The 20,878-nt window shown below is 38.1% G+C and overlaps 1 protein-coding gene across 2 annotated transcripts in view; it reads left to right on the top strand.

Annotated features, from left to right (window-relative positions):
- Positions 1 to 20,878, top strand: part of HMG20A (high mobility group 20A) — a 67,700-nt gene that overhangs the window by 41,095 nt on the left and 5,727 nt on the right. For both annotated transcript variants that reach the window (XM_059058932.2, XM_059058933.2), the window contains exons 3-9: positions 5,794 to 5,941; positions 8,255 to 8,467; positions 11,728 to 11,860; positions 12,832 to 12,863; positions 18,395 to 18,470; positions 19,169 to 19,384; positions 20,386 to 20,528. In XM_059058932.2, the coding sequence (XP_058914915.1) occupies positions 5,794 to 5,941; positions 8,255 to 8,467; positions 11,728 to 11,860; positions 12,832 to 12,863; positions 18,395 to 18,470; positions 19,169 to 19,384; positions 20,386 to 20,522 (955 nt within the window). In that variant the 3' untranslated portion in view covers positions 20,523 to 20,528. The remainder of the gene's footprint in view (positions 1 to 5,793; positions 5,942 to 8,254; positions 8,468 to 11,727; positions 11,861 to 12,831; positions 12,864 to 18,394; positions 18,471 to 19,168; positions 19,385 to 20,385; positions 20,529 to 20,878) is intronic.

The raw sequence follows: 20,878 nt of genomic DNA, 5'->3' as shown, positions 1-20,878 counted from the left end.
AATTCATTTTCTGTCTGAATTGCCACAGATATTAAAATAATTTCCCCCCAAACATCAGGGTTTTTTGTTGTTGGTTTTTTTTTTTTTTTTTTTTTTTTTTTGCGGTATGCGGGCCTCTCACTGTTGTGGCCTCTCCCGTTGCGGAGCACAGGCTCCGGACGCACAGGCTCAGCGGCCATGGCTCACGGGCTCAGTTGCTCCGCGGCATGTGGGATCTTCCCGGAACAGGGCACGAACCCGTGTCTCCTGCATCGGCAGGCGGATTCTCAACCACTGCGCCACCAGGGAAGCCCTTGTTGTTGTTTTAAGATTAGATTTTTAGTTATGGTTCTTTATTCAAGATGCCCAGGAGCTCTAGCTGACTTCTGTTCCTTCCAACCTACCCCGCCCCCCCAACTCCAACTCCTTTCTTTGGTATTTTTGGACAGATATATAAAGAAATATAGAAAAGGGCTAATAGCGGTAGTCCCTCTTCCACTGAAAATCTCTGTTCCACTTGAATTTTTATCTTTTCTATTAGACATTACTTGCCAAAGAAGAAATGTATTCACTAATAGATTGAAGTGCTAGCTAATCCCTAAGATGAATTATTTTAATATTCCTTAGAGCTCTGTAAAAACAGACTATACTTTATAATTGTTTCCTTCCCTGACATTCTTTCTTAACTCATTAATATCTGCCTTCTGACTTTATTCAGATGAAACTGTTCTCTAAAACTTTTCTAAAAGCTGCCTACTTGCCGAGTCCAACTTGTACAATAAAAATGTTCTGAGTGTCTGCTATATGCCAGGCACCATTCTAGGCACTAGACATTAAGCAATAACCAAGATGGACAAAAATCCCAACCCCTATAGAGCTTAAATTCTACTGGAGAAGTCAGACAATAGACAGGATAAATAAGTAAAATGCATACTACATTAATAAGAACTATGGATTAAAAAATAAAGTAAGGAAGAGGGACAGGAAGGACTTGGGGTGCCATCTTAGATAAGATGGCCCAGAAAGGCTTTACAAGTGACTTGAATAAAAACCTGAAGGAAGTAAATTAGCTAATAGCCTACAGTTATAGGGGAAGATTATTCTAGGCAGAGGGAGCAATGAGTGGGGAAGCCTTGAGGTAGGAGTGTTTCTGCCTTTTAGAAATAGCCAAGAGGCCAGTGTGACTGGAGCAGAGTATACCAGGGGGAGGGGTAATAGGCTCCATCAGTGTTTCGCAGAATTCAGTGCACTTATGAATTGCCTAGACATCTTATTAAAATGCAAACACTGAGTCAGAAAATCTGAGTTAGGGCCAGAGATTCTACATTCTAATAAGTTCCCAAATGATGCCAGTGCTGCTGGTATAAGGCCGGTACTTTGAGTAGCAAGGGATTAGATCGTTAGGATCTTATGGGTCAGAGTAAGCACTTTAACTGTTACTCTGAGTGAGGTGGGAAAGCATGGGGAGATTTTGAGTGGAATGATATGATCTGACATTTTAAAATAGTATCCCTGTGGCTGTTATATAGAGAATAGAGTGAAGGGAGCAGGGGCTGAAGCAAGGAGACCAGTTGCGGTTCTAAAATAATTCAAGTGAGAGATGATGACTCAAAGAACTTCACTAGTGACTTTGACAAGAGTATTTTTGGCAGAGTAGTAGGGACAAAAACCTCACTGGAGTGGGTTTCAAAGATAATAGGAATGGGGGGTGTTGAGAAGTATAGAATTCTAGATATATTTTGAAGGTAAGCCAAACAGGATTTGCCTGAAAGACCAGATGAGATGTGAGAAGGGAGAAAAAAGCAGTTAAAGACAGCTCCAAATTTTTGGCTTAAGCAACTGAAGGGATGGAATTGCCATTAAATTAGATGGGGAAAACTGAGCAAGTGGAGGAGGGAATTTTAGGAGCTCGGTTTTAGAGAATTTAAAATAGAGATGCTTATTAGCTATCCAAGCAGAGACGTCAAATAGGCAGCTTGATACAGGACTCTAAAGTTAGGGGCTGTCTACACTAAAAGGAGACACTTGGGAGTCAATCAACATATTAGAGCTGATATTTAAGGCTGTGAGAGTGGTTGAGATCACCAAACGAATGAGCACTGTGTAGGTAGAAAAGAGAAGAGACCTGACACTTGAACTCGGGGATACTCCAGCATTTACAAGTCAGGGAGGAGAGGAAGAGTCAGCAAAGAAGACTCAAGGGGGTACCTGAAAAGGTATCAGAAAAACCAGAGGAGTGCAGGGTCCTGAAAACCAGGTAAAAAATATATTTCAAGGAAGGAGAAGAGATGAATTGTGTCAAATACTTCTGCAAGATCCGGTAAGATGAGGTCTGAGAAATGACATTGGATTTAGCATGGAGGTCATTGGTGACCTTGACAAGAATTTTGAACACTTATCTCCTTTGGGTTGGGTTTAAGAAAGAATGAAGGGAGACCAATTGAAGTCAATAACTATAAACAATTCTTTCCACTATAAACAATTGAAGTCAGTAAGTACCCCCTTATCCATGGTTTCACTGTCCATGGCTTCTGTTACCTGCCACGGTCAGCCATGGTTGGAAAATATTAAATGGAAAATTTCAGAAATAAACAATTTATAAGTTTTAAAGTGCCCGCCACTCTGAATAGTACGATAAAATCTTGCACCATCCCACCATGTCCTGCCTGGGACATGAATCATTGCTCTGTCCAGCATATCCCACCTGTTAGTCACTTGGTAGCTGCCTGTTATCAGATGGACTGTCATAGTATCCTAGTGCTTGTGTTCCGGTAACTCTAATTTTACTTAATAATGGCCCAAAAGCGCAAGAGTAGTGATGCTGGCAATTCAGATATGCCAAAGAGAAGCCCTAATGTGCTTCCTTTAAGTGAAAAGGTGAAATGACTTAATAAGGAAAGAAAAAAAAAAAAAAAAGTAGTAATATGCTGAGGTTGCTTAGATCTATGGTGAGAATGAATCTTCTATCTGCGAAATCGTGAAGAAGGAAAAAGAAATTTGTGCTAGTTTTGCTATCACATCTCAAACTGCAAGAGTTATGGGCACAGTGCATGATAAGTGCTTAGTTAAGATAGAAAAGGCATTAAATTTGTGGTGGAAGACAGAACAGAAAACGGGGTTCAGTATACTGGGGATCTTGGAACATACCACCCTCAGGTCAGGTCCATAAAGGAAAGGCGAAAAATGAAGTGGAATCAAGAAAGTGTGTTTTTTGTTTTGTTTCCAGATAAGAGTAATAATGCCACATTTGTTTGCTGATTAGGCTAATCTAGTAGAGAGGAAAGAATTGGTGATGCCAGAGATGGCAGAATTGCTGAAACTTGTTTTTGAGTAGGCTAGAGGGTGTGGGATCCAGGGCACAAATGGAAGGGTTGTTGGCTTTAGCTAAGAGCATGGACAATTCATTCATTGGAACAAAGGAGCCTTTTTTTTTTTTTCCAGTCTTTATTCAACTTGTCATCTCTAAGGCATTTGCTGCTTTTGACCCCTCCCTCTGATTCCTATCCATTTCAGTCAAGGGATTCACAGGATTGGTACTCTTTCCTAAACCTAGTTTTCATATTTTACTGAAATAAGAATGTGCAAGAGTTAGTAACTTAAAAATTGATGGCACATATGGGAACATATGTATATGTATAACTGATTCACTTTGTTGTAAAGGAGAAACTAACACACTATTGTAAAACAGTTATACTCCAATAAAGATGTTTAAAAAAAAATTGATGGCACAGTTGAAATGAAGAATGACAGTGAAAGAAAAGACATTGTAAGACATCCAAAATGATTGAAATATTTGAAAAACAAAGCTGCCAAGATCAAACTGGATCTCTAATGGCAACTGTTCAGAGAACATAATTAGCATTGAGTTAATAACTTCTCCTATCTACCCTTTTGCACAGGACCTCAAAAATGTAGGAACCTCCTAATTATAATCCTCTATTTTTTATAGAAGTGTTCAGAAAAATAAAATTTCTGTCCTTTCAAGGACAGTCTGAATCTACTTTCATTCTTTTCTCAGTCCACTGTAATCTGTTTTTTATTCCCATAACTCCACTAAAACTATACTCCCTTGAAGTATAGGGAGTACAGCTGAAGTCCTTCAGATCTTCAGATTTAGCAGATACTTTTTAGCCTATCTTATGTGACATCTGCAACTTTTTGCTTGTGTAATAACCCCTTCTCAAAAGTCTTCCTGCCTTGGCCTCTGTAACAGTATTCTCTCCTAGATTTCTTAATGCCCTCCTTAGTCTTTCCCAGCTCGTCTAACACTTGCTCCTAAAATGTTGTTCCAACAGAGTTCTATCCTGACTTTTCTTCTCATTGTCTTTCTGGAGAATATCTAGCACTTCCCATTATTTCCATGAGCTGATGCCTCCCAAAATATCTCCTGCCTTTTCTTCACTTCTGTTCTCTCAGGGCACGTTTCCAGTTGTCGGTGGGACAGCTCCACCTAATTATGCCATGAGTGTTTCAAACTTAGCATTTTCTCATCTGTCTTTCTTACACACACACACACACACACACACACACACACACACACACACACACACACACATTCCAGTTGTTACATTGGTTAATAGTACATTATCACCCAATCTAGAAACCTCAGAATTACCTTTGACTCTTCTTTTTCCCTCACTATTTATATTCGATCTGTCATTCTACCTCTTAATTATCTCTTAGCTTTGTCTCCCCTATTCTCCTGTCTGCCCTTGTCTCTCACTTAGTCTATTGCAGTAGCCTCCTGAAAAGTTTCCCTTTCTCCTATTATACCCTGTTCTTTCTACCTGTGATAATGTTGTTTACCTGATGAATGCCTCTTCATCTTTTAAGACCTCCTCTGTAAAATCTTTCTTAACATTCTCTCCATACATATAAAATTCATCATCCCCTCTACTGTACCTTTATGGCACATTTTACAGACCTCTGTTTCAGTACTTATATTGCATTGTAAGTATTTTCTGTAACCCTATGGAGTATACATTCTTCCAGAATAATGACTGAATATTACTCTCTTGTACATCCTCTTCCACCTTCCCCACTACCTGCCCCAAACCCCAAACTCCCTAGCGCATGGTGTTACTTTTATTTCCATTCCTTTATTTAAATGCGATAGGGTATAACTCAGTCTAAGATCCAACCGCATCTGTACCTTCTCATGTCCATTTTTCAGAAGGATGAGATCTGGTTTGCTGACTCATCTGGAACAGAATGATAGGAACAGAAAATGTATATCTCTGATTTATTAACATTTATATCTGAACTTACTGAACTTGATAATATTGTTCTTAGATGATCTCATTGTCAATAAACACTATAATCCAAGAAGGAGTAGCCTATGGAATGTACTGTAAGAGATATTTCTTATGCCCTTAAAGAACGCTTTCTTTTGTGATAGGGGGGCAAACTGCCTCTTCAACTCCCATTCCTGTTCTTTTCCATTAATAGTATTTTCCTTTTATTACATGAAAAGGAGACACATGAAACTAGCATATAAAAGTTGCATGCTCAGAACTAAAATGTAAAGTCTACGTTGAGGAGAGAGGTAATTTGTGGGGGAGAGATTATAGTTGTTTTTAGTAGGAGATTGCTTCATGGAACTAACCTGATCCAATCAAGCACTGAAACCTTTTTTAAAATGCTCTATAATTGCTATGGAGACATTGTTTACATTTATACAGAATGAGGTGGGGGAATTAATTCAAGGGCTGGCATGTGATTTTGCTGGCAGTGAAATTTGTCTTGAACCTTGGTAAGTAGGAGATTTTGATGCTGTTGATACTGAACTTTTCCACTCTGCCTATCGTTCTTCAGGATAACCCACCCAGAGGTTCCATATAGTAGTGGAGCCTCATCATCCACAAATAATCCAGAATTTGTTGAGGACCTCTCCCAAGGTCAGTTGCTTCAGAATGAGTCTTCAAATACAGCAGAAGGCAATGAACAGAGGCACGAAGATGAGGTAAGCTGAAGCATCTCCTCCTGTTACTGGTCTCTGAGACATCTGAAGAAGCAGTCAGCAAGGGAGTTGATCAAGGTGTTCATCCTCTGGCCTCCTTACATTCTGCAGAATATTCTGTTTTATATTTCTTGTTTCACATAGAACCATATTAATGGTTTTAATGATACAGAGACAAGTAGACTCTTCTTTTTCCCCTACCTAGAAAATTTATACCTGCATCAGATTAGATGCTCAACAAATGCTTACTGAATGAGTTGCATGATTTAATTAAATAAGTAATTAGGGCTTCCCTGGTGGTGCAGTGGTTAAGAATCTGCCTGCCAATGCAGGGGGCATGGGTTCTAGCCCTGCTCTGGGAAGATCCCACATGATGCAACTAAGCCCATGAGCCACGGGCTATCTAACTACTGAGTCTATGCTCTAGAGCCTGCAAGCCACAACTACTGAGCCCGTGCGCCTAGAGCCCATGCTCTGCAACAAGAGAAGCCACCACAATGAGAAGCCCACGCACCGCAACAAAGAGTAGCCCCCACTCACCACAACTAGAGAAAGCCCACATGCAGCAGTGAAGATCCAACACAGCCAAAAATAAATAAATTAAATAAATAAAAAATTTTTTTTAAGTAATTAATGAGGAGTCTGCATGCCCTTACTCAAGACCACACTCTGCTCACCAAACCCTGCAGCATGGAATCATATGTGCCCAAAGGGTTCACAGACTTACCAAGTCATTCATTGTCCCATAGGGGGTATCTTTTTCTAATTCACACAGAGGTTCTGTATGGACCTGGGCCATCATGCCCTTGTTGGACTTTCAGTGTTCCTCACAAATGACTGATAACATTGTCTATGTTTTAAGGTACTCTTTTTTTTTTTTAATCTATAAAAGTGTACCACCATTGACTTTTGTCTTTGTTCTTATTTTGAAAGAGCTGATTGTTTTTATGTTGGCATTCTTAAAGATTATGACGAATGCTTAAAGCTTCTTAAACATCTTAAATACTTAGTAACTTTTTTTTCTTTTCTTTTTTTTTTTTTTTTTTTTTTTTTGCGATATGTGGGTCTCTCACTGTTGTGGCCTCTCCTGTTGCGGAGCACAGGCTCCGGACGTGCAGGCTCACGGGCCCAGCTGCTCCGTGGCATGTGGGATCTTCCCAGACCGGGGCACGAACCTGTGTTCCCTGCATTGGCAGGCGGACTCTCAACCACTGCACCACCAGGGAAGCCCCCTTAGTAGCTAGCTTTAATGTTAAATGTTACTAGGTTTACAAAACAAAACCAAGAAGAAAAACAAAAAAAATGATACCAAATACACCATTTGCCCAATGCTGAATTATTGTACCATTTTATATATATTTCGAGGAGTGCAGTATGGTAATTAATATTTAGATATTTTTGTTCCATTTGGCTTATCTTTCTCTTCTCTGAAATAAAAATGCTTGTATCCATAAAACTTTATTAACTGATAGGCTATGTGTATTTGTAAAATTATGAAGCAAAAGTACCTTGCATCCTGTTTAAAAGGACAAAGAAAAAGGCTGTGGTAAAACAGTAGTGGTACTTCAGTCCTTTAAACTTTTTGGGGGGCGATTTTGTCTTTTGATTTAACTAATAACATATAAAGACCTCTGCCTTTATAAAATAAACATCTTAAGAAATAAACCAGCAAGCCAAAGAACTAGTATTCATTTTGGATATATTATAGTTGCTGAAATTTTTCTAAGTCTTAGATATTAATTTTAAAATCTATAGTACTATCTGCTGTGGGAAATAAACTGGTCTTTGAATGATATCAATGAGAAACACCCTTCATGAATGGTTTTAATCCTAGTACTACAACTTGTCTCTTCTTTTGCCCAGTGCATGTGACAGCATGTTGTTCTGATCTACTGTAGCAATGTCTGCTTCCCTGGCACAGTGCTGTATATGTCCTGCATTTCTCATTTAGAATATTCCCCTGTCAGGAGTCAGGATTGTTAAGTGCATATGAAGGCCAGAGCTTATGTGATCATGGTACCTCTTATTCTTATCTGTTGGGATTAGCACTAAAATAGCCCCTTAGTGTAACATTGTGTAGTATGGTACATAAAAAGGTCTGCAGGTGAACCATCTGGAGTCCCTTCTTGAAAACTGCATTGCAGCCATTTGTACCTATAACAGGTTTGGAGAGCTTTGAATATCCAGGGCCTTAATTGTAGCAAAATGCAGTTATTAATCCTGTTTTGTTTGTTGGTATTGATTATTGTGTTATTTGGGGATATTTTTGTTGTTGTAACTTGGTTTGGTTTTTTTTTTTTTTTTCTTGTTTTGTAGCAAAGAAGTAAACGAGGAGGTTGGTCCAAAGGAAGAAAGAGGAAGAAACCTCTTCGAGACAGCAATGCACCCAAATCCCCCCTTACAGGATATGTTCGGTTCATGAACGAGCGTCGAGAACAGCTTCGAGCAAAAAGACCAGAAGTCCCATTTCCAGAAATTACAAGGATGTTAGGCAATGAATGGAGTAAACTTCCTCCAGAGGAAAAACAGGTAATTGTTCCTATTCCTGATCCTTTGCTTGGTTTTGATTATATCTCAAAAATAACTTTTGTCAGAAAAGCAAAGAGAATGGACTGTTGATTCTTCAATTTTGTCACGGGCCTAGGAGACCAGAATAGCAGGGTCTTTCATAGCTCTTTTCTCCACAGTGGTTTTTATACTCTTTCAGGGTCTGCTGCAGGGACGTGAGCAGGAGGGACTCTAAGATCACGATCCCTGAACCAAAGCAGCTCCACTTTTATTTGCTTTATATGCTGAGAGTTCATATAAGATTTTTGTAAAAAGTAGTTCAATATTAAGAAATCTATCAGCATGGTTTATTCTACCAAGTTAAATGAAAAGTCATGAGTTAAATGAGAAAAGGTCTTTTGATAAAATTCTGATGGTCACATAAGAATTTTGTTTAAGAAAAAGATTTTACTGCTTTAATAAACTTTTTAAACTGGAGTTCTGGCAAATTTAACCTACTATGAAAAATAAAGCAAGAACTATTTGAATTCTCTTTCCTCCAAGACAGAAACTAACCCTATTGCCAAACTGAAACAAATCCATTTGTTAGATTTGAGAGGAATTAAAGACAAGTTAGCCACAAACTGGTTGAGATGCCACAAAAGTGGTGTGATGGTAGGGATTGTCGGAGGGGTTAAAAGTTCCCAGCATTTTCAGTATCTGATATATGTCTATATTTCTCTTATGTCTTACACTCTTTAAAAAGGATTCCAAACAAACTAAAACCAAATTGAAATACTCTTGGGAATTAACTGAATTCAAAAAATTTCAAAGAGATCAGATTGAGTTGCAACTTGAAGCTCTGTGTCTGTGGTAGCAAGCTAATAGAAAACAGAGTATATCATCCATTGTTTTAGCTGTAGTGTATAAATGGATTATGAGCTGTACATAGTAGTTACTCTTTTCTGTTTAATTTTTTTTATTTCAAAATTAATACATGCTCATCATTTAAAATTTTTTCAGACAGTACAGAAGTATATAAGGAAAAAAGCAAAAGTCATCTCCAGGGATAATCAACAGTGATAACTAACTAGTTAGGCAGGTCAAGGGTTTTTGTGTTTGTTTTTGTTCTTAAATTTTTATTTGAAAATAATTTTTCAAATGTACAAAAAGTTACAAACATAGAGTAATACAAAGAACACCCAAATACCCTTACCCAGATTGACCTATTATTAACACATTTTCTCTTTTTGCACATGCGCTCATACTCTCCTGGGCAGGATTGGGCATGTGGTCTCTCTTTTCTCTCTCTCTCTCTCTCTCTCTCTCTCTCTCTCTCTCTCTCTCTCTCTCTCTCTCTCACACACACACACACACACACACACACACTCACACACACACACAATTTTTTTCTGAATTATTTGAAATAAGTTACATACATCATAGCCCTTTATCCTTAAATATTTCAGTGTGAATTTCCTAAGAATAGACATGTTCTCTCACTTAACCACAGTTTAGTTAACAACCTCATAATTTTATATTAACACAATACTTTTATCTAACTTACCATCTATATTACAGTTTTGTCAGTTGACCTAACATCATTCCTCTGTAACATTTTCCCCCTCCAGTTCAGATTCCAGTCAGGGGTCAGGCTCTGAGTTTAGTAGTCAAATCTCTAGATTCCTTTAATCTGGGATCTTTCCATAGCCTTTCTTTGTCTTTTATGACATTGATATTTTTTTAGGAATATCGTCTCTCCCTCTTCCTCTCCCTCCTTTTTGTTTACTTTCAACAGAACATTCTTCATTTTATATTTGTCTGATGTTTCCTCATGATTAGATTGAGGTTACGCATTCTTGGTCAGAATACTGCATAGGTGGACATTGGTCCTTCTTAGGGTATCACATATGCAGGCACACAATGTCTTTTATTCGTCATTGGTAATGTTAATTTTGCTCACTCACTGAAGTTTTTTACTGTCCCTTATAATTAATAAGTAGTCTGTGCAGAGACATTTTAAGAACATTCAAATAGTCTGTTCCATATCAAAATTTCCCCCTAGATTTAGCATTCATTAATAACTTTTGCCTGATCTAATATTTACCATGATGGTTGCAAAATGATTTTCCAACTCTAGCATTCCCTCCACATTTGCCAGTTGGCCTTTGGCATTCTAATCTAAGCAAGAGCCCTCTTCCTCCCTCCATTTATGTACCTGTTATTTATTTACAATTGGCATAGGCATATGAATTTCTTTTTTTCCCAATGGTTTATAAATTATTACTATACTTGAGTATTTTGATACTTAAATTGTCCCAGATTTGGCCATTTGACCCCTACATCTGGGTCTTGTGTAGGACAAGACTTTTAACATAGTTTCTAACTCTTGTTTGTGTTCATTTAGAAGAGTATTTTTATACTTTATTTCTTAAACCTAATGATGAATGAAAAGTACAAGGCATTAAACAAAATTTCTTAGTAGATCAATGAACTTTGTTTAAATAATTAATAGCACAAAGCATGTAGATACAGGCTATCTCATAGTAGTCCATTTTAGGTCCGTAGGGTGAGGTCATTCTTTTTTATGTTCCTTGTATCTCCACTCTTCTGGCTCTTAAAGGCCAATTGATGTATGAGATCATCTCCTCAGAGTGGGTTGGGGATAAAGAAACAAAGTAATATTCCATCCTTTCCCCTGGGAAGATTAAGTGTGCCTCTGTGGTGTTCAGTCTTCTTGAGGACTCTAGGGCCATGTGTAGTCCTATCTATAGGATTAGTAGAAGAACTATAATCTTCTTGTGAATTTTTTATGAGAATGACCTCAATAGAACTTGTTTTCAATAAGTTAAGAAAGGCAGTAGTCTAAAAAGTTAGAATTGGGCTTCCCTGGTGGCGCAGTGGTTGAGAGTCCGCCTGCCGATGCAGGGGATACGGGTTCGTGTCCCGGTCTGGGAAGATCCCACATGCCGCGGAGCGGCTGGGCCCGTGAGCCATGGCCTCTGAGCCTGCGCGTCCGGAGCCTGTGCTCCGCAACGGTAGAGGCCACAACAGTGAGAAGCCCGCGTACCGCAAAAAAATAAAAAAATAAAAATAAAAAGTTAGAATCACCTATTTCTTTTATAACTCAGAGATTATATTTTATTCTATTCACGTGACTTTTTTTTTTAATTCTCAAAGCTTATCCCACTTGTACTTTTCTTTCCATGTGCTAATTATCCTTTGCTTTCTTCAAAGAGTTCATTGGTATTTTACCTCAGTAAGACCTATTTCTTGAAAATAATTCCATATTTCTTTCCCAGCGCTACCTTGATGAAGCAGACAGAGATAAGGAGCGTTACATGAAGGAACTGGAGCAGTATCAGAAGACTGAGGCCTACAAGGTTTTCAGTAGGAAAACCCAGGACCGTCAGAAAGGCAAATCTCATAGGCAAGGTATCAGAACCAGAACCAAATGTATTTGTAGTTTGTTTTGCATGATGGAGTGTCACAAAGCCAACTATTAGAGTAATAATATAAAAGATATGTTTCTATCATTTCTCTATTGTACTACATTCACTTACAAGCATCATCTTGGAATTTTATTAAAATCACATTGCTCTCATTTAGAAATTTCAGTTGGGTTTCCATATCCAGTATCAACAATTTGGCTTGTGCTCCAAGACCCCTTTTAGTTGTCTGTGCTTTTCCTTCTTTTTCCAATTTAGTCCTTTCTCTACCTCTAAACAAATCTCTCTGCTACACTACATAACCACCTTGCTGTAACACCTCTAAGCCTTTCATGTGATCATTTCTCGCAGCTTCCAGTGATCAATCATCCTTTTAATTCACTCATTCATGTATGCGTGTATTCAAAAAATGTATTGAACACCTCCTGTTACATATCAGGATCTCACCTAGGCATTAAGGTTGCAAAGGTAAACAAGATACAGAAGATCCCGGTCTTCATGGATCTTTTGTTTTCCGTTAAAATTGTTCATCACACTCTTAAAATATGCTAAAAGTTCCCCTTCTTCAGGAAGCACTGCCAAAGAAAGAAGCCCCACTCATAATAGCCTGTCATTCCTGAGCTATTGCGTCTTCTCCACATTTGGGCATCTTGCCTGCTAAACTGTAATGTTGTGCAAACATCCTTTGGCATGTATTTCCTGTCCACTCTCCCACCCTGTTCTCCTCAAAGGTAAGAACTGTGTCTGCTGTTTCTCTTGTGTCTAACTGCATAACCTGTAAGATGGGATTCCCTTTAACTTTTGTTGACTGATTAATAAAGCTATCAGAGAAAATATGGTATGTTTTGAGAGCCCACATATACCAGCAGTTTTTGTAGCTTAGCACAGTCATTTCCTTAGGTTTTGTTATTTTGCTTTGTTTTTCAGCTTAATGTTCTTATTCTATCATATTTTTAGATGCAGCCCGACAGGCCACTCATGATCATGAGGTAATTAACTTTCTGTCTACATAGCGTGTGTGTGTGTGTATGATATATGTATATAATAATGATGCTGTTTGAAATGCTATTGGACTGTTTTTTAACGAATGGCAGAGTATTTCCTATCCTGTAGTTAGGATTGGGTTAGTTGCTTTTAGCTCAAGGATTCTTAGCATATGGCAGACACTTATGTCATGAGTCTGTCCTTGAACTAAAGCCCATAACTCTAGTCCTTTCTTATGGTCCAAGAATTTTATTGGCTTTAAATGCTGAAGATGGCTGGAATTTGGAGTGAGGTATAGAAATGAAGACCAACTAAAAGCTATAACTTGACCATAATTTATCATCGTCAGATACTATATTCTGACTTTCAAAAAGTTGTTACTTAGGGAATCCAGCATTTAGTTAAAATGAACTATTCAACTTACAGCATCTACAGACCACAAGTGACATTATCTTGATTACTATGCCTACGTTCCTCACTGGTGCATATTTGTTTACTGGCCTTTTCCCCTCCGTTGGTTCAGTCTAAGCAATAGGATTTAGACATGTGTTCCTGTATAGGACTGAGGTCTGTGTGTGTTGGCTCTGCTGCATAGAGAGCTTTAAATATATATGTAGCCTATGATTAATACATGGTTCTAAGAAAATAAAATTTGTGGTAATTTCATGCATGAAAATGCTCAGTGACTCCTCATTACTTACCAAATCACATTCAAACTCAGCAATCAGGGTTTTCTGTAATTAAGCCCCAATTTCCCTTTCCAAATACCTTAACTCCCATATTTCCCATATATATCTTAGGTACTTAAAAACCTTTAATACTCACTGTCCTCCAGGTGCCCCATCCTTTTCTGCCTCATGCCTGTGCTCATATTCTTCCTTTCACGAGAATACTTTCTTTCCCTCACTCATTTTTTCTATTACCCTCTCCCATCATCCAATTTTGCCTCTAAATTCTAGTCATCCATCAAACCCTATTTCAAGTTCCTTCAAGCTTTTCCTGTTTCCTCCAACTTCTTTTACACCTCACAGCCCTCTATATTACTCTTACGCACTTAGCTGATCTGGCTAAGGTGCCAAAGTTACTCAAGTGCTTCTGTTATTAACACGCTTGGATTATAATCTCTTTGAAGGCATGCATGGTCTAGGTCCATCTTGTACCCATCCCATCTAGCATTATGCCCTTGCATGGAAGAGTTCTTCCATAAATACTTATTTGTTTCTATACAAAACCCATTTGTTGAAATAACAATGGATATTTACACAAAAAGAATTTTCTGATACACTCTTTTGCATGTATTGGGTTTTTTACTAAATCAAGGAAATCATTTCTTCAAAATAATAATTATCTTGGAGTTGTAGTTCTCATACCTAATTTGGTATTGGTGACCTTCAAAACATAGAGAAGACTTTTAGATTCACAAGTCAAATAGATTTATTACCATCCATGAATTATAAAGTGAGGAGCATAGTAAATATTAGCATTTTATTCTTCATATAAATCCTATATAAATGTAGTTATATATGACATCTCTGTGTTTCAATTAGGATGAAATCTTTTTTTTTTTTTGCTTGAGAAACTGTATATACACTATATATTTTAAATCATAATTGAATAGTGTTGCAAGCTTTCCATATTGCCAAATACTTATATAATTACTTATTTCTCCTTCCTTTGTGTGCCCAACCCACCAATATCATGAAATTACCAAACTTCCTTTTTTCCCTATTAAGCATCCTTTATAGCTTCTCTATCCTTAATGGTTACAAAAGAGAGTATGAACAGTAATCTAAAATATTAGAGCTCCCATTTTCTAGTCAATGACTGACTCCTTTCATCACTATGGATTTTACTGGCCAAACCATATGTGGCATTTTTGCCTCTCATAAAGTTAATAGTTGCCATCAGAAAAGATTTAGTAGACTTAGTCATAGAAGCTGCTGCTACTGATTTGAGAAATGAAGGTTTTTAAAAATACATTATTTAGTATGATATGAATTTCTATGATATATGAAAAGGAATAAGTCTCTGTGTGATTTCCCTGTTTCAGGATTAGACTCATGTGAAACACAGAAAAGGAGGGAGTAGGTGGAGAGCCAGCAGTAATTTCTCAAATGTGTATACAGTAGGGTCTATAAATCTGTTGTATGCCCACATCAGGATAAAGCTCTCTTAGTAAGGTTGTTGACCCAATTAATGTCCCCCACTTTATCAGTTTTTATTGAATAATATCTTACTCAACTAGGTAATTTCAAAAGAGTTGCAATTAAAAAAAAAACCTCTGACAATTGTTAAACATAGTTACACATAACCTCTTAGAGTATAATAAGAGTTAAGGAAAATAAGAAAGCACTACAAGTGGAAAACAAAAGGAGCCACAGAAGCCCCCATGGAAAGGAGGAACTGAATCAGACCTTAAAGATGACGCAGGTTTTGTGAGGCACTTCAGATATATTTATATTCATATATATATGTAAAATGGCTTGAGCAGAGTTATAAGGAAGTTAATAAAAGAGCAAGTACCTTGCAAAGTGCCTAAAACATCACAGTTTCTAAAAACATGCTTATTTCCCTTTACTTATCCTATTAGGAATAAAATGGCAAATGCCATAAAATAGTCTTCAAGCTCACTTCAAAACTGCTAAGACCTCAGAAATCCTCTCAACTGACCCCCTTGTTTTGCCGGTGAGGAAAATGACTTGCCTGAGACAGGAAAGAACTTCCCAGAGTCACTTATTGAATTAGTTAGAGGCAGAATTGTGACTGAAAGCCAGGCCTCTGTAGCCCTGTCTTATTTAGCACTCCTGGCAGCACCTGCCACGTTATATGGAATAAACAGTGTTGCAAGTTAAAATGGGCCAGGTTGCCTGTGATGTCAGCAAAATTTGTTGCCACTTGAGACAGAAATGATTTGATTTGTGTGTATGTAGTAAAGAAACCAATTGTATTCCCTAATGGAACTTAGATTCCTAAGACATTGTTGCCAAGGCAGTTACTGGAGAGCATATTAGAGCCAAAGAAATGCTGACCTGAAAGCCATTCAAGCCATTCTGCATAGCAGTGGGGCACTTAAGCCTGGTACACAATATTAAGAGCATTCCTTAAGGTAAAGGGCACTTGAGAGAAGCATATCACTCTCTATGAAATTCTGGACCTGAGCCTAGATCACAGCAAAATAGTTTCAGTTCAAAAGCCCTCTGTTCTCTTACCCTCCACTCAACATATAGAATGAAAACCAAAGTAAAGAGTATTCTTGCTCCTCTCAAATCAAAAGCCAGCCTGCTAGACCCAGGAGTCAGTTAGTGTTACTCTCAAGAAAGTGTCTAAATCTCATGTGAGGACTAAGATAGAAAGAATAATTTTGTTTCTCCTTTAATTTATGGGAAATGACAAAATGACACTCAGCCTGAACAAATTAGACCCTTTCAATGAAGAGGTAATGAAATCCTTATGATTTTAATCCCTTGAGTGACCCTTGGAGCAGCTTAAGTATATCTGAGCCCCCAAGAGGATCCTCTCCAATGCCAAGTAATGTACTCAGTAATGGAAGAGTGCTGATGGTTTTTATGACGACTCTTCAGTTAAGTAGAATTCTCTGTTGCCTTTCAGAGACTGAACAGTTTCATTTAATTGCTTTGGTGTTTCTTTTTTTGCATTCTAAGAATCTATACCAAAAGGCAGTGTGTTAATGCACCTATGTGGTGCTGTCCTCTACCCTTATGTAGTTAGCCTGGTTTAGTTTGGACTGCTGTGGCAAGGAAGAGAGCAGAATTACCCATCTGAGCAGAATCTAGGCCTTGGACAGGGCTCTTGGTACCATGGTAATGGGAACCAAGCATCCCCACCTACCCTTCTGACTGGCAGATATTCATACCTATGGCTAGGTAAACTGATCTCATATAAGCCTGTGCCGTTAACTAAGAGACTGAACAAGATGGGTTGATAAAATCATAAGGCCTTATCCTAAGTCATTTATGGACTTATGCTTATATCTGTTATGTCTTGTATAGTAACAGAGTTAAAGAATATGGTAAGCCAGCAGAGTCAAGAGAAAGTCACTGAGAAATATGCCTAAGACCTTCTGGAACCAGCCTTTCTTGTCCATACGTTAGTTCTCTTTGAAATCCACCAAGAGCTGGCTAGAGGTAGAGCTTTGCATGTTAAAACTGGGGCTTTCAATGGTAATTTTGTTGTTTGTTTTTAAATTGTTCTGGAAAACTTCACTTTCTTTCTTTAAGAGATAAAAGATAGGGTAAAAATTAAGTGCTGTGAAAGTGTCTTCAGGTAAATACATTGTTTTTCAGACTTTCATCTTAGAAGTCTCTCTTGATCAGCTGCCATTGGCAGGCAGCTCACACAGCACAGCCCCGACCTCTGAGGTGGCAGACACCAGTATGAAAACAGGATCTTGGCTGTCAGAATTCCCTCATAGGCTGTTAAGTGCTTAACATTTCTACTGGGCCCCAAATCATAGTTGCGTTCAAAGATAAAAGACTAGTGGTGGCAAGAGTAGGAAAGATACCTTCTATCTCTGGCATTAAATGTGTTTCTATAGGAATGATTTCTAGATTTTTTAAACTGTTCTTTATGTTATAAAGGTTTTTGAATCTTCAGATTTCACTAGCAATTTCTTCAGTACTCATTTCCCACTGTTCTCTTTACCATCTTATATTATGCAAGATTTTAAATACTGCCAAGACACTTATAATTTATGTTCTTAATGCTTTCAACTTCAAATTCATTGTAGGAACTGCAGCCAAAGCATTTTGAAATATTGACTTTATTCACAAGGATCATTGTGGAATATATTTTGCAGTGGTTTTGTGAGACTTTTATTTTTAATGGCTTATTGGTGAATTAATTTTAGGTTTATTATTCTTTTCTATCTCACATAATCCTTGGCATTTTCATACTTAGGGCCCAGTTATTTCTGGATTTTTGGTTTTGTTTGTTTTTCCTGTGTCTGAAGAAAGTCTAAAAGATCCCCAACTATAGGCTGCCCTTGTAAAATAAGTAGAAGTAAAAGTAGAAATCCCAATGGAATACCATTATTATTGCTCATGGCTGACAGATCTCTGCTTAAAATTCTTATTGTCCACTCTGCAAATTTAGATGGCATAATCGTATCTCAGAGAGCACTTTATGTGCATAACCAACAGAAAAAACACCTAGAAATTCTCTTTCTATATTCCTACCTCAACCACTTTCTCCACTGTATACTGTTGACTATTCAAAGCACACAGCTAAGAAATGGTTTCCAAAATCTCCATTAGGGAAGTTTATGTAGGTTTGTTTTAAGGTTTCTCATTGCACAGCAGTTGTCACCTGAGAGATCTGAATATTTGACCTGCTTGAGCTCTATGAAAGTTTGGTTCCAAAGAAAAGGTGAATACATTTTCCTCACAGCCTAACGGAGACTGATTCCTGCTCATCCTACTATTTCTTTAAGGAAAACATGACCATTGTGCCTTTAGGCACTACTGTTTAATTTAGTTTCTGTTTAAGAATTAACTATTTTGTTACTCTTGATTCACAGAAAGAAGCAGAGGTAAAGGAACGGTCTGTTTTTGACATCCCTATATTTACAGAGGAATTCCTGAACCACAGCAAAGGTGATTACCAAAGGATTGTTTTGTGTTACTCAGGTCTATGACAGGGGATTTAGTTGTCGGGAGGAGTTCATTGCTGAAAAGCAACAGTAGTGATATTCCAGACCCTGGGACTGGTCTGGAAGAAGAAAACTGCTTCCATTTCACTCTGTATTAAAAGCAGCTACTCAGAGACCTGTGGAGGACAGCTGAGCCAGTGTTGTCAAAGCTGCTTTAGTCTCTGGATCAGAGGAAATAAATATACATCACTAATTCAATTGCTTTCAGGCTCTTAGCCTAGAACCCTTTGTACAAATGAAAGCTTACATGGACGTCCAAAATATAAATACGAGTAAAGCTGACCCCACTGCAGTAAAGATGTGGACCCACAGCTGTGCTTGCCCAGTCTCCCAGAATCCCCCTGTGGAACCCCTCAGGCTTCTCATTGCACAGCTTTAAAAAATCAAAAAACAAACAAATACTGGGAATTACAGCTGTTCCTTGCAATCTTAAGTATAGAATATGACCAGCTTTAAGAATTAAAATAACTCTGGGGAGCCAGGCGTCTTATTGCTGAAACTGCTATCTGGAAGGCCATAATGAGAATAGTGACATGAGGAGGGGTAGCTAATTAGAGACAGCTACAGGACTTCCTGTAAGAATCATTGGGACTCCTCAGAGAGGCTGGTATTACCTTTGTTTTGTGGGGGTTTTGTCCTCAGCTCGGGAGGCAGAGCTCCGTCAGCTTCGAAAATCCAACATGGAGTTTGAGGAGAGGAACGCAGCCCTGCAAAAGCACGTGGAGAGCATGCGCACAGCGGTGGAGAAGCTGGAGGTGGACGTGATCCAGGAGCGGAGCCGCAACACCGTCTTACAGCAGCACCTGGAGACCCTGCGGCAGGTGTTGACAAGCAGCTTCGCCAGCATGCCCTTGCCTGGTAATGTCATCCCTAGTTGAGCCCTGTAAAGTGGCAGGGGTGGGGGGAGGTGCTGTTCATGTTGGTACTGGTGTGGTGAGGCTGAAGTCTCACCTCCAGAGGAAAATCAGTAAACTCGGGGGTCTTTTCCTCAGAGGTTTTTGTAGGCCATGTAATAGAATCTCAGTATTGGTTAAAATCATCCAGAATTTCAGGCTCTCTGCTCAGTTAAATTTTTCTTCAGTTATATTTTCATATAGTCTACTTTCTATTAAGCTTAATTTGATATTTTGAACAGTGGAAACTGAGTAATATTAAAGTACTGAGTGGAGCACTTTTTTTTTAATTGTGGTGTAATTGACATATAACATTGTATTAGTTTTAGGTGTACAACATAATGATTCGCTATCTTTATACACTGTGAAATGATCACAAGTCTAGTACCATGCATCACCATACAGAGTTACCAAAAAATTTTTTTCTTGTGTTGAGAACTTTTAAGATATACTTTCTTGGCAACTGTCAAACATGTAGTACAATATTATTGACTACAGTGACCATGCTGTACATTACATCCCTATGACTTAATTTATTTTATAGCTAGAAGTTTTTATTTCTTGATCCCCTCCCCCAACTCACCTATCCCCCCAGAGCATTTTTCTGATGTATATTTGCTTGCTTTGTAATATTATCTTAATGGGAAAGAAAAGGAAAATAAATACTAGTATTTCTTATGTACTCTTTCATTTTGAAAATAGTCACAGCAGAGCTGGGAGAGTCTTTAACCTTTTGTTCTATGCAACTACTTCTATATACTGCACAGCAATTATATAGCCCATCTGTTTATTTAGAGTATGTGGATTAATTTTATTTCTTTGAGGTCTAAAATTCTCTTCTCTGAAAGTAAAATCTCTATGGAGCAGACCACATTAGAGTCAAGTTTCTTTCGCTGTGGAATCACTGATCTGTGTTATGGTTGAACTGAATGGGAAGATTTTCTTTCTCTTCTTATCTCACTTCAGGAAGTGGAGAGACACCTACAGTGGACACTATCGACTCCTATATGAACAGACTGCACAGTATTATTTTAGCTAATCCCCAAGACAATGAAAACTTCATAGCTACAGTTCGAGAAGTTGTGAACAGGCTTGATCGTTAGGGAATGGTGAGTGCTCATTGACATGATTCGTACATGCTAGCGTGTCATCATAAATAAGATGGCATTAGACTTTATCAATACTACTAAAACCCTGGAATTACATTGAATAAGTGAGTTGAAGACTTGATTAAGATTCCTGTTGCATGGTTGCTAAATGTAGTAAATAGTGTTGGAAAACTGAATCAAGATAGTTTTTCCTCATGCATGCCTCCACATGGCTTAATGGGAAAAGCGTGATTTTTGTGGTTGGACTTCAGTTCTAGCTTTGTCACTTATGAGCTGTATTCTCAGGTATTAGTTTCCCAAAGGGCTTTGAAGGGTGAGCGAGAAATTTAGAGAAAATAACCTCCCAAACA

The sequence above is a fragment of the Kogia breviceps genome, chromosome 3 (assembly GCF_026419965.1).
Source record: "Kogia breviceps isolate mKogBre1 chromosome 3, mKogBre1 haplotype 1, whole genome shotgun sequence".
Classification (NCBI taxonomy): Eukaryota; Metazoa; Chordata; class Mammalia; order Artiodactyla; family Physeteridae; genus Kogia; species Kogia breviceps.
Note: the sequence above shows the minus strand (reverse complement) of the source record. Positions and strands in the feature narration are given on the sequence as shown.